The 13619-nt window shown below is 54.0% G+C and overlaps 1 protein-coding gene across 2 annotated transcripts; it reads right to left on the bottom strand.

Moving 5' to 3' along the window:
* Window positions 1–2622: 2622 nt before the first annotated feature.
* Window positions 2623–13387, bottom strand: PLA2G5 (phospholipase A2 group V). 2 transcript variants are annotated; one of them, XM_007534789.2, is made up of 5 exons: window positions 13105–13387; window positions 8136–8185; window positions 5747–5891; window positions 3713–3819; window positions 2623–3086 (listed from the first exon to the last, which is right to left on the bottom strand). In XM_007534789.2, the coding sequence occupies exons 2-5, from the start codon at window positions 8173–8175 to the stop codon at window positions 2962–2964; spliced, it is 417 nt and encodes a 138-aa protein (XP_007534851.2). In that variant the 5' UTR covers window positions 8176–8185; window positions 13105–13387; the 3' UTR covers window positions 2623–2961. The 2 variants fall into 2 exon arrangements, with proteins under 2 accessions (XP_007534851.2, XP_060056931.1); XM_060200948.1 differs by lacking the exon at window positions 13105–13387 and adding an exon at window positions 8270–8374.
* Window positions 13388–13619: the final 232 nt, after the last annotated feature.

The following is a 13619-nucleotide window of genomic DNA, read 5'->3' as shown; positions in this document are numbered from 1 at the left end:
CAGTGAGCAGGGCTGGGGAGGGCTGGGGGCAATAAGTAGGGCTGGGGGGCAATGAGCAGGGCTGGGGACGGCTGGGGACAGTGAGCAGGGCTGGGGAGGGCTGGGGGCAACAAGTAGGGCTGGGGAGGGCTGGGATGGGGGCAGTGAGCAGGGCTGGGGAGGGCTGGGGATGGTGAGCAGGGCTGGGGAGTGCTGGGGGCAATGAGCAGGGCTGGGGAGGGCTGGGGGCAATGAGCAGGGCTGGGGAGGGCTGGTGAGGGCTGGGAGCAAAGCGCATGAGAATGAGTGGCAGAAAGTGCTCCCCTGGGGCTTCTGGCTAAGCTGACTGAGCAGAAGTCTTGCTCAGAGCAGGTCAGTGGGTGTGGGGACTTTGGTCAGATGTGGACGTGGTGGAAGACGTGAGATTCTCTCTAACTGACACTGTGTCTGAGGCTCAAGGACAAGAAGATCCAAGGGCCTCGTCAGTGCAGGGCCCAGCTGTCGTCTGGTAACAAGCAATTCACAGCTGTGCACACCTTTTGTAAAGACAGAAGGAGATGGCACATGCTGAGCAAAAGTACTATCAGAAAATTAAGAAAAACACCGGCCTGCATTCTCAGTTCAAAACAGAAGTGTGAGGATACCCAGATGTGGACTGGCGAGACAGCTCAGTGGCCAGCACCAAAGGCCACTTCCAGTGCGGCGGGTGCTTCAGGGGACGTCTGGGAGGACAAGGCGAGGGCTTCCGCCCTGGTCTCCAGCCTGAGGCCCCTGGGGCTGTGTTCAGGATTAAAACTTGTGGGCCTGACTTCAGTGATGCTTTCCTGTGACAAATGCCATTTGTGGAGACCTTCTGACTGGCAGGCTCTGCAGTGGGTGGTCTGTGCACCCTATTATCAGGCGCTGCTGGCCACTGTGAGGAAGCTGCTATTAGCCCGTTTGACAGCCTAGGAAACTGAGGCTCCGGGAAATGAAATCACAGGCCTGAGGTCCCACGGTGAGGAAGCACGCACAGCTACAAGCCCTTGAAGACGAGCTCCCTGTGATTTCCACTTGGTGTCTGATGAGACGTCAAACAGCCTTGTTCCTGCCCAGCCCCCGCGCACGCGAGCGAGTTATTGAATGTCTGGGGTCGATGCCAACACACACTCGGAGACTCGTGGCCTGAAGCCAACACAGTGTTTGGAGCTGAGGGGATGGGGCCCGCAGAACTCTCATAATTAAGGCTTCGACAGGGCAACACTCACACACCCGCCACTGGAGAGCCAGCTTGGCCTGGAGAAGTCACGTGAGCAGAGGTTTCTCAAGCCCTTTGAAGGGCAGCCCACAGAACGTAGTAAAGTTGCACCTGCAGCCGGCCGGCCCACCCAGGCACAATCCCAGCTGAAAGGCATTTGCTGGCATGGCACTTCAATCCCTGTGTTCTCTGAAGACATGCACTAACCAGACACACAGGCAGGCCACACGGGCACCTGTTCACACACACCACCTGACCTCAGTTGCTCTCAGGAGCCGGGACTGTGGTTGCTGCGAAATTCAATAGGATGTCTGGAAAGTGAAGAGAAGTCTCATTGCTCTCATTTCCTGGTCCCCAAAATTCATTGTTTGTTTTGTTGCCTCCAGGGTTATCGCAGGGGCTCAGTGCCAGCACTACAAACACACTGCTCCTGGAGGCCATTTTTCCATTTGATTGGACAGGACAGAGAGAGATTGAGAGAGGGAGGGGGAGATAGAGAGGGAGAGAGACAGAGAGACACCTGCAGCCCTGCTTCACCACTCACAAAACTTTCCCTCACAGCTGAGGACTGGGGGCTTGAGCCCAGGTCCTTGTGCACTGTAATGTGTGCACTCAACCAGGTGCACCACTGGGCTCCCAGTTTAATCGTTAAAGTCCTGAAAGTTAGAGACTCTGCACTGGGGAGTCTGACGGGCTCTCTGACCTGGACATCATCTGCCTCCCACCTCCCAACGAGAAGCAAGTGAGCCCAAGGAAGAAGGAATTTCACCTCAGAAAAGCTTGTGTTTGCTGAGTCTTCTACTTCTGAGATAACAGGACCAATGCTGGCCTCAGTGCCTCCGTCCAGAGCAAAAAGTGCAGGCAATTCCCTACAGGAGAGAAAATTCGGGGGCCCAGGTGTTGGTTCACCTGGCTAAAGGGACACAGGACAATGGGCAAGGACCTGGATTCAAGCTCCCAGTCCCCATCTGCAGGGGGAGAGCTTCGTGAGTGGTGAGCAGGGCTGCGGGTGTCTCTCTCCCTCTCTATCTCCTCCTCCACTTTCAACCTCTCTCTGTCTCTATCCAGTGATAAATAAATAAAATTAAAAACAGGTGCAAGGACCGGCTTAAGGATCCTGGTTCGAGCCTCCGGCTCCCCACCTGCAGGGGAGTTGCTTCACAGGTGGTGAAGCAGGTCTGCAGGTGTCTGTCTTTCTCTCCCCTTCTCTGTCTTCCCCTCCTCTCTCCATTTCTCTCTGTCCTATCCAACAACAACGACATCAATAACAACAATAATAACCCCAACAATAAAACAACAAGGTCAATGAAAAGGAAAAACAAACACACAAAAATTAAAAACAGAAAACACTTTTGTGGCTTTTATTAACCTTGAACACGAATTTTATTTCATATTTGCGTGTCAGATTTACGGAGTCAGCTTTGGTCAGACTGGGAGCAAAAGTCTGTAGGGTGTCAGTGATACTGGCTGACGATGACACTGCAGCGGTCGGGGGGAAATGAGCTCCCCAAGAAGACCTTGGGGGAGCACAGCTGGCAGTGGGGACACAGCTGGCGGGGTCAGAGGGCAGCACCCAGCAGCAGGCAGGTGACTTGGGAAGCGGAGGCCAAGTACTCTGACGTGCAGGCTCTTCAGAACCATCCAGGAGGAATGAGGCTCAAAGCTGGAGTGTCTCTGGGGAGCCCGGCAAGGTGAGGCTGTGAGCTCTGCCAGAGCCCTGACTGGAGAGAACCCGCCAAGGGCGCCTAGACACAGAGGAGGTTGGGGAAGTAGCGGTAGTGAGGGTTGTAGCTCCTCAGGTTCCTCTTGAGGCAGGAGGTGAGCTTCTGGTCACAGGCACAGAGGCGCATCTGGCAGAAGGTCCCCGGCTCTGCGAACAGCAGCACAGGGAGGCTGAGGACGTCAGCATGTGTGAGGCTGACACAACGCCCGGCCTGCAGTCATCTGTCCAGCCCTTGGCTGCACGTCCTGTCCCGGGAGCCCCCAGCTGCCAAGGGAGGCACACACAGGACCCACACGGGTAGCACATGCTGGGGAAGAGGCTCAGCGGCAGCCCAGGTGAGGAGGCCAGCCCAGGGAGATGCAGCCCTAGGCCAAGGGGGCGCCCACACTCCACCCTGAGCGCCCAGCCCCGCCGTGGTGGACGTGGCCCCTCCGGAGAATCTGTGGGTCTCACAAGGAGGCACCACACCCAGCTTCGACTCAGAGGGGCCAGAGCGGGACTCCCAACCCTGACTGTGTGCACCCATTGCTCTGAGTCTCACTCCGTCTGCAAACGGCAGAGACGAAAGCTTGCTCCATGGTCACTGGGGGAGGCGGGAAATGGACTGCGCCACGTATGCGGGCATCTGTGGCCTTTTCGCAGCAGACGCAGCTGCAGACACCCCAGGGCCCCAGCTTGGCTCCCGGGACTGGCTGGCTGGCTCCTGCGGTGAGCAGACCTCAGAGAACCGCAGCCAAGCGCCTCCCGTGGCCCGAATGGGGTGCCAGTCTTACCACAGGCCACCAGGCCCCGCGCCAGCCTGTACTTGTAGGGCTGTGTCCAGATGTTGCAGCCTTTCTCCTGCAGCTGCCCATAGCAGTGGTCATGTGCCCAGCAGCACCTGCAACACAGGAGACTCAGGTCCTGGGTGCAGCAGAGGCCGCCGTGGTGATGGCTGTGGCCAGAAAGGAATCTAATAGCAGAGCTGCTGTGCTAGAGTGAGGGTGTTTCTTCCTGGGCACGTGCTCTCTGGGTTGCAGAGAACTCAACCAGAGCCAACCTGGGCTGCTGCTTACTCAGCGATGCGGGAGAGAGACCAGGGACTTGTGGCAGAGCGGGAACACCAAGCAATGCCTTTATTGATCAGAGACAACACCTTTATATATCTCTTTAACCAGAAGTGGCAAGTGGGAAAAGGAAATATGGCTAGGAGAGGGGGTGGAGAAAAGAGCGGGAAGGTAGCAAGCTTCCATGGCAGCTGTTGCGAAGGTTCTAACCAGTGGGATTAGCCAACACCCTGCAGGCAGGGCGGGTCTCAGGCAAAGCAACGGTTATGTAGATAGACCACAGCGTCAGAGCGGGGCTGCCCGACAACAGCTCTGCTATTGTCACTTTAATTCTTTTCAATAGTTTGGTTTATTATTGGGTAAAGACAGAGAAACTGAGAGGGGGAAGTAGAAAGTGAGAGAGAAATATTTTGATTGATTATTGGATAGAGACAGAAATCGAGAGCAGAGGGGAAGATAGGAGAGATAAGCATTTTATGTATTTACTATTGGATAGAGGCAGGAAGAAGTTAAGAGGGGAGGGGGGAGAGAGAGAGGCAGACACCTGCAACCCTGCTTCACTGCTCGTGAAGCTTTCTCCCTGCAGGTGGGACCAGGGTCCTTGTGCCCTGCAGCGTGTGCTTCAGCAGGTGTGCCTCCGGCTGCCCCCTTAGCCATATACTAAGAACACCCATCCACTCCTCCATAAGGCTGCCCGCCACTGACCTACGTTTCCCACCTGGGTTCTCCATGAGACCACACTTGCGAGCCGCTCTTTGCAGGACCAGCTGGTGCCTCAGAGCCTCTGGCAGGAGTCTTTGCAGGAGCCTGTGCTGTCCCAGCCTTAGAGTCCAGTGTGTGGCCATCTGGACTGGTGTTTTCCGAGGTCTCTGAGGACCACACCCCATCATCCACAAGCCACCCAGCTCCCTCTCCTTGGGTGTCTGCCAGCTCCGGCCCCAGGAATAACTGGGCTCTAACCCCTGTGAGCACTCAGCAGCAGCCCGTCTGTCACGAGTCAGCAGCATCGGAACTGCTCATGTGGCAGACTGTGGGAAGGACACACCAGCACCCCCAAGCCAAGAAGTTGAACACCTCTCAGTTGAGAAACAGAATCTAGATTCCTTTCCTTTTAAAACCCATGACGGTCTCTACCAGGTGCACACTGGGAGCAAAACAGGGATTTCTCGCTCACGAAGACACTGTACTCTTTGGTCTTGGCTGCTTGGCACAGTTGCACCTGGAGCCCAAGAATCACCGGGTCCTGAGGAATTCCAGATCAGCCTGGGGAAGCCCCTGTGAGGGAACAGAGCTCCGTCTCACAGTTTCCATAGCCTTCGACCAACCCCCAGATAGCAGGTGGTCACAGCTGCCAGGCACAGCACAGAGCAAGCTGCAAGATGGCCCGGGGGCTGGGTGCGGGCACACCTGGTTAAGCACACATAGAAATAAAACAAGGACCCACTCAAGGGTCCAGGTTCCAGCTCCCGGCTCCCCACCTGCAGGGAGACACTTCAGAGACTGTGGAGCAGGTCTGCAGGTGTCTATCTTTCTCTCTCCCTCTCTTCTCCCAATTTCTCTGTGTGCTGTCCAAAAAAATGGAAAAATGGAGCCAGTCCTTGCATACAGTGTGTGCACTTAACCAGCTGTGCCAAGGCCCGGCCCATCAGTTTTCTTATCTGTGAAGTGACTCTAATTCTCGTCTTCCAGATGTTCACGGCCAAGGGGGGTAGCGCAGGTGCAGAGCCTGCAGCACAGCCGTCAGCGAGGGGCCCAGCTCACCAGTCAGTACCATCCTTGGGGGCCCCACGGCCGCCCCAGCCACAGTAGCAGCCGTAGAAGCCGTAGTGAGACAGGGCGCTCTTTCCCGTCACTTCCTCGATCATGGACTTCAGGTCTAGCAGGCTCCCAGGCACAGCTGGTACAGCTAGAAGACAGCCCCCGATGAGGACAAGGGCACCTGCCCAGAGGACCAGTGCACCTGCCCAGACCCAGAGCACCTGCCCAGACCCAGAGCAGCTGCTCAGACCCAGAGCACCTGCCCAGACCCAGCGCACCTGCCCAGAGGACCAGAGCACCTGCCCAGACCCAGCGCACCTGCCCAGAGGACCATTGCACCTGCCCAGACCCAGAGCACCTGCCCAGACCCAGAGCCCTTTCCCAGCATGCTCCAGTCCTTTCTCCTGTCCTGGGAGCTGGATAAACCCCACCGCAACTGTTCTTCCTTCTAGTGGAAGAGAAACAAGGAAGGCGGTGATGGAAAAGTGGCTAGAAGTCCCGACTTTGGAAAGGAGGCCCAGGCTGGCTTCACTTGTTGACTCTGCTGCTAACTCATAGGGAACGAGGATCAGTCACTCGATCTTTCCAAGCCCTGGTTTCCCCGTCTGTGAAAGCAGGGTCTGAGATAACTCCGTCCTTCCTGCAGTTGTCACGAGGACGGACATAAAACGGTGTAGCTACCTTCATGGTGGCAAGTCTGTGAGGCAGTTTCGTGTAGTAGTCCAGTGTTCCTCATGTCACCACACTTCATCTAAAGTGTCTCCCTGAACATTTTGACATGTGTTTTAATGTTCTGTGATCGTGAATGGCATAGTTATGGTGATGTTTTCATTAAAAATTTAAATAAATCACTTAAAATTCCAAAAGTCAAAAAAGGACGCATGATCTGAGCATGTGGGTGCTTGCGGATGACCAGACACGGTCGGTGTGATTATGGGACAGGCGTCTGCGGAGCAGCCCGTGGCCTCTCCCTCCGCTGCTTTCCAGCAGGATGTGACCTGACAGTCGCAGAGGCTGGTGCCCTCACCTCACAGGATGGAGGCCGAGGTTGGAGGGCCGAGGTTGGCCGGCTTGCAGTACAGCAGGGGCCACTCAGTCACTGCCCACAGGGCCTCCAGGGACTGTCAAGACACCAGAGACTAGGCAGCCTGCAGAGGTTGTGTCTGTGGTCACAGGTGGCAGGGGCTGGGCAGACACCCCCAGAGGCAGGGTGTGAGTGTGTGTGTGTGTGTGTGTGTGTGTGTGTGTGTGAGTGTATGTGTGAGTGTGTGTATATGTGTATGTGTGAGTGTGTGTAAGTGTGTGTGTGTGCATGCATGTATGTGTGAGTGTGTGAATATGTGTGTGTGAATGTGTGTGCATGTATGTGCATGCGTGTATGTGTGAGTGTGTGAATATGTATGTGCATGTATGTGTGAGTGTGTATAAGTGTGTGTATGTATGTGTGAGTGTGTGTGTATAAATGTGTGTGAGTGTGTGTGTGACTGTGTGTAAGAGTGAGTGTGTTTTTGTGTGCGTGTGTGTGTTTGTGAGTGTGAGTGTGTTAGTGTGTGCATGTGTGAGTGTGTGTGTGAGTGTGAGCGAGTGTGTGTTTGTGGGTGCATGTGTGAGAGTGTGTGTGTGTTTGTGAGAGTGAGTGTGAGTGTGTTAGTGTGTGCATGTGTGAGTGTGTGTGTGTGAGTGTGTTTGTGTGCGTGTATGAGTGTGCGTCCTGAGAAGACATGACCCTGGAACCATGGAATAAAATGTCTACATTTGGAGATTGTCTTTTATTTTACTTTGCTTAGCATCTCAATAAAAAGTCAGCCTTCGTTGGTGGCTCACCTACTTAAGTGCACACAGTACTAAGCAAATGTCCTGTGCAAAGATCCGGGTTCAAGCCCTGGCTCCCCACCAGCAGCAGGGAAGCTTCATGGGGGTTGAAGCAGAGCTGTGGGTGTCTCTGTCCCTCTCCTTCTCTATCTCTTCCTCCTCTCTCACTTTCTCTCTGTCTTTCCATAAATGGGAAAAATGGGCGAGAGGAGCTGCGGGTTTGCAGGCCGGCACCAAGCCCCAGGTTAGCCCTGCAGCAAGCAGTCAGCCTTGCCGTGTGACCTCCAGCCAGCACAGCACCGCCACCACCGCTAAAATTCCGCCTTGCCTCCAGGCCACGTGAGGCCTTCTGCCTTTTGATACCATCCTGGGGTCACAGCCCTGCCGCTGACTGGAGGTGGCCCTGGGTTAGAGGAGGAGGCTGACGTGGGAGACTGGGGCCTCTGCTCCCCGGCACAGCAGCTGCACCGCGATGCCCCCAATGCAAGTCTGCATGGCCTCAAAGGCCAGTCTTCTTCCCTCTGCACGTCCGTCCCCGGGGGGCTGGACAGTCACAGGCTCGGGCGCCGGGGACACTCACTGCAGGCCAGCAGCCAGACCAGGGTGAGGAGGCCCTTCATGGCCGGGGTTCTGGAAGGGAAAACATATCCCGTGACACGCCGGTCAGGAGACACCCTGGTGGCTCTCCAGACCCCTCCCACCTGGTGTCCCTACCCCAGCCTCTCGTGCTGGGCGGTGCATGGGCAGCCCTGGCCACACAAGACACGGATCTTCCAGGCTGCCCGCAAGGGCACGTGAAGCAGGGCAGCACCGAGGGCATTGCGGACGTCCCGGCCAACCGCCTCTGCCTGAGCTGCCACAGAGAAACAGGGGCGACTATCAAACGGGGGAGTTTCGGTGGCGAGGGGCCTGATGCAGCCCCCAGGGCAGAAGACCCCGGCAGAAAGCCAAGACAGAGTCTGTCAGTGAGACGGCGCAGGGGTTCATGCCAAAGGCTTTCCTGCTGAGGTCTTGAGGTCCCAGGCTCAAACCCAGCACTGCCACAAGCCGGAGCTGAGCAGGCCTCTGATAGGAAACAACAAGGAGGTGGCATGGTCAGTGGCGCACCGGGTAAGCCCACAGACTACCACACGCAAGGACCAGGGTTCGAGCCCCCGACTCCCCACCTACAGAGGGGACGCTTCATAAGCGGCCAAGCAGGTCTGCGGGTGTCTCTCTTTCTCTCCCTCTCTCCCTCCCCGTTCCTCTCTCAATTTCTCTCTGTCCTGTCAAATAAAATGGAACGAAAAACAAGGGGGAAAAATGGCCACAAGAGCAGTGGATTCATAGTGCTGGCACCAGACCCTAGAAAGAAAAATGGAAGGAGGAAGGAAGGAAGGAAGGAAGGAAGGAAGGAAGGAAGGAAGGAAGGAAAAAAGGAAGAAAAGAAAGTAAGAAAGAAAGAGACCTTGCAGAGAGGAAGTAATTGGTGATTGGACCCAGGGGCACACAGAGACAGACATTTTTGAAGGCCTGCCTCCTTCTTATCTGAACCTTTATTCCACACTGCCTTTCCTGTGTTGTCCTGAGGACCTAAGTTGGGCAGATGCACTTTTCTCTTCCAGACTGAGACACCCCCAGGTAGAGACAGTCAGAAATCAAGAGGGAAGTGAGTGACAGAGATACTGGGCAGAGGGTAGATAGCATAACGTTTATACAAAAGAACCCTCAGGCTTGAGTCTCCAAAGTCCCAGGTTCAATCCCCAGCACCACCATAAACCAGAGCTGAACAGTGCTCTGGTTAAAAAAAAAAAAGAGAGAGATAGAAGGAAAGAGAGAGAGAGAGAGAGAAAAGAGAGAGAAAGAGAGAGAGACCTGCTACCCTACTTCACCACTTGTGAAGCTTTCCCCCCTGCAGGTGGAGACTGGGAGCTTGAACCCGGGTCCTAAGCCCTGTAACTAACATGCTCTCAACCAGGTGTGCCGCCATCCAGCCCCTCTCTGTCTCCCTCCCTCTACCTGAAATAAAAATAATGAAAATTTCACTCAGAGGTGGTAGAATCGCACATTGGAGGCCCCAGCACTGCAAAAATAATGATATGAATGAAATACTTTTAAAAAATGGTGAGGGTAGATAGCATAGTGATTCTGCGAAACTGTCCTGCCTGAGGCTCTGACGGCCGCGGGTTCAGTCCCCAGATCCAGCGTCAGCCAGAGCCAGGCTGAGCTGAGGAGGATTCCCGCCTGGGACCTGCAGGTCCAGCACCACCACTCTCCTCCCAGCAGGGAACTCTTCTTTGCCTGGGGCTGGGGTGGGGACTGGGCTTTTAGTCTCTCTCTGCTGCTGGACTGGAGCCCTAGCTTCCCTGCCCAGCACTTGCCTCTGACAAACAGATTAGGGTTTTAAAAAAACAACAACAACAACAACAAAAAAAACACCACACCGCAAGGCAGAGGAAATTCCACATGTCCCAGGGTCAGTGCCCAGGTCGGAACTGGCTTTCAGAGGCTCCGCTGGCAGCCGCTTGCTTTGCTTCCTGTCCTCCGGGACCCCAGAGCCCCAGTTGCAGGCATCTCCCCCTTGGTGCCCAGCCTCCTCCAAGCCCTGAATCCTCTGGTCCCTCTGCCAGGCTTCTGTCCCAAGTCCCGGCACCACCTAGTGTCTAGCTCCAAATACCCACCTCTAACTCGCCGGGGTCCCTGGCTCCCGGACTGGCCTGGCCATTCTATGCCCAGAAACTCCTCTGAACTGCAAACACATTCCTGAGGCCTCTGTCAACCCAGGGCCTCTGCTCTGAAGTCTCTAAAGAGCTGAGGAAAAGGCCCTGGGCACCGCTCTTCCAGCTGTGTCTCAATTGCTCTCTGGAGCAGTGACAAGCAGAAGAGGCCAACTACTAGGACTGGGCACCTAGGATGTGCCTGTGGTCTCTTGAGCCCTGCCAGTCACCTAGAAGGTGGTATCGCTGAAGCTGCTCACATGGCACCTGCCCTCTGAGGGTCAGGGCTGAGAGGGTGGAGCCTGGGTCCTCTCAGGAGGAAACTGAGGCTCAGAGCAGAGACGTGGGTGTCCAAGGAGGCATTTTTATTTCTTTCCATTTTATTGGACAGGACAGAGAGAAACTGAGTGAGGAGGGGGAGACAGAGAAAGGGAGAGAAATACAGACACCTGCAGCCCTGCTTCAACTCTTATAAAGCACCCCCCCCCCCGCCCACAGCTGGGGAGACAGGGTTCAAGCCCAGGTCCTTGACAGCCGGCCTTGCGCTTAGTACTGGGTGTGCTTGACTGGCTGTGCTACTGCCCAGACCCCTAAACCAAACAGTCCAGAAGGGAGCCCAGGTGCCCAGCCACCCCCTTGACCTGGCCTCCATACTGGAAGCCATTCCCTTGTCCTCAGTCTCCACAGGGCCAGAACCAAGCAGGGATCACCTGAGAGCCGGCCCAAAAGTTTGCCTTCCTGTCTCACCTGGCTGAGACTCACAGGAGCTCTGGGCCCTGCTCTCGCTCCTTTGTCCTCTGATGGACCCCGTGTTCCTCATGTGGCTTGTCCTCTTGGCTTGGAAACTGTGCTTTTGTAAAAACTCTCTTAACGGGGCCGGGCGGTGGCACACCTGGCTGAGCGCACCTTACAGTGAGCAAGGACCTGGTTCAAGCCCCCGGTCCTCACCTGCAGGGGGAAAGCTTCACGAGTGGGGCTTCAGGGCTGCAGGGGTCTCTCTGTCTCTCTCCTTCTCTGCCTCTCCCTTCCCTCTTGATTGCTGGATGTATCTAGCCAATAAATAAATAAAGGTAGTAAAAAAAAAATTTAAAAAAACCCTTTCTTTTAAGAGGCAACCTTTTCCGATCTGTTGTCTCTGCCATACCTGGAGAAACCGCAGACCCCAGGGGCATTTCACAGCACTCTTGGGGCATGGACCAGGCAAGCAGGGAGTCGTGTGTGGACCCCACGCAGACTGAGAGACTACAAAAGAAACTTTGGGTAGGGAGATAGCATCACGGTTCATAAAAAAGGTTTTCATGCCTGAGGCTCTGAGATCCAAAGTTCAATTCCTGACACCATAAGCCAGAGCACTGCTCTGGGTAAAGCATAAAACAGGGGAGACAGACTGACAGATATGCAAAGATTATCATGCCTGAGGCTCCAAAGGTTCTAGGTTCAATCCCCAGCACCACCGGAAGCCAGACAGAGCTGAGCAGCGCCCTGGTAGTAAAAATGAATGAATAAATGAATACATTTAAAAATAAAACAAGGCAGGAATACCTATATATCTTCATAGATCTCTAATGTCTGTCTATCTATCTATCTATCTATCTATCCATCTATCTATCTATCTATGTATCTATCTATGTATCTATGTATCTATGTATCTATGTATCTATCTATCTATCTATCTATGTATCTATCTATGTATCTATGTATCTATCTATCTATCTATCTATGTATCTATCTATGTATCTATCTATGTATCTATGTATCTATGTATCTATCTATCTATCTATCTATCTATGTATCTATGTATCTATGTATCTATCTATCTATCTATCTATGTATCTATCTATGTATCTATGTATCTATCTATGTATCTATGTATCTATCTATCTATCTATCTATCTATGTATCTATCTATGTATCTATGTATCTATGTATCTATCTATCTATCTATCTATGTATCTATCTATGTATCTATCTATCTATCTATGTATCTATCTATGTATCTATGTATCTATCTATCTATCTATCTATCTATCTATCTATGTATCTATCTATGTATCTATGTATCTATGTATCTATCTATCTATCTATGTATCTATCTATGTATCTATGTATCTATCTATCTATCTATCCATCTATCTATCTATCTATGTATCTATCTATGTATCTATGTATCTATCTATCTATCTATCTATGTATCTATCTATGTATCTATGTATCTATGTATCTATGTATCTATCTATCTATCTATGTATCTATCTATGTATCTATGTATCTATCTATCTATCTATCTATGTCTTTATATCTATCCAGTGACATCCACGCATTAATTTTTATCTGTATCTAGACATCAGTATATCTGTCTGTAAATATTTTCAAGAGAAGGAAGCAGGAGTGTAGAGGGAGCTATTCCACCGGCTGGAAAGAGACAGTCAGTGGAGCGCAGCCGAGGATGTGGTGTGGCTGTTTTTATCCAGCAACCACAAAAGGCAGAGAGATAATTTGAGAGAGGAACAGTGGCAGCAGTGATGAGAGATGGAGACAGGCTGACGGACGGCTGGAAGCAGGGGGGCTGCAGGCCACTGGCTCACCGGAGGGGCAGGGCCTCCAAGGCCACATGCAGCCCCCTGGCATCTGGGACCATCCCCCATGCCACCCCAGCCCAGAGGGCGTCTCCCGCTTGCTGAGAGTGAAGAGGACCTTGCTGGCAGGCTAGGCTCGGAGGAGGACCTGGAGGGAGGCCCTGGGGGTGGCCCTCCTCTCAAAGCCTCACCTCTACCCGCTCCCCTCCACCAGGTCAACCGGGGACCCCCGCCACCCAACACTTCCAGCAACAGTGCCCCAGAACAGACTCCTCACCGGCGAGCTGGGCTCTGTCCTGAGGCCCGGAGGAGAGGCAGAGGCCGACGCTGTGGTTTTAAGGGCTGGAGCCGCCTCCCACCCCTGCCTGGGTCAGTGCCAAGATTCCCAGGAGCCCGCTGCTTCTGCTCCCTCAAGACCCAGATTCTTGGCCTCCGGCTCCTTCTTCACCTGGCCTGTCCCAGCTATGGGGGAGACACCCCGAGGGTTCTATCCCTTGACAGACCCAGGGTTCTATCCCTTGACAGACCAGAGGCCCAGAGGCCCCGCTGGGCACAGGTCTCTTCACCCGCCCATCACTCGGGGCCTCTGCCTTGTGGCCCACAGCTCCTGCCCAGGGACAGACTCAGCAGCTGGGCACCACCCCCTCCCAGGCTGGAGGCTGTGCCCCGTGGTTTCCAGTCTGGCAGACCAGTTTTCCTTTGCTTCCAGGCCAGGGTGACTCGTGAGTCTGTGAAAGACCCCTTGTCTCCCCAAGCCAGCTCGTACCTCCCTCTGGTCACCTAAGTCCCCCA

Source organism: Erinaceus europaeus, chromosome 11 (assembly GCF_950295315.1).
Source record: "Erinaceus europaeus chromosome 11, mEriEur2.1, whole genome shotgun sequence".
Classification (NCBI taxonomy): domain Eukaryota; kingdom Metazoa; phylum Chordata; class Mammalia; order Eulipotyphla; family Erinaceidae; genus Erinaceus; species Erinaceus europaeus.
This window is presented reverse-complemented; position numbering and strand designations above follow the sequence as displayed.

Excerpts from the sequence above, each read along its gene's own strand:
- PLA2G5 (XM_007534789.2), bottom strand. The coding sequence starts at position 8,175 with ATGAAGGGCCTCCTCACCCTGGTCTGGCTGCTGGCCTGCA. Across the intron at positions 5,892-8,135 it reads GGTCTGGCTGCTGGCCTGCA|CTGTACCAGCTGTGCCTGGG; the intron begins GTGAGTGTCCCC and ends GCTGTCTTCTAG. Across the intron at positions 3,820-5,746 it reads CCCAAGGATGGTACTGACTG|GTGCTGCTGGGCACATGACC; the intron begins GTGAGCTGGGCC and ends CCTGTGTTGCAG.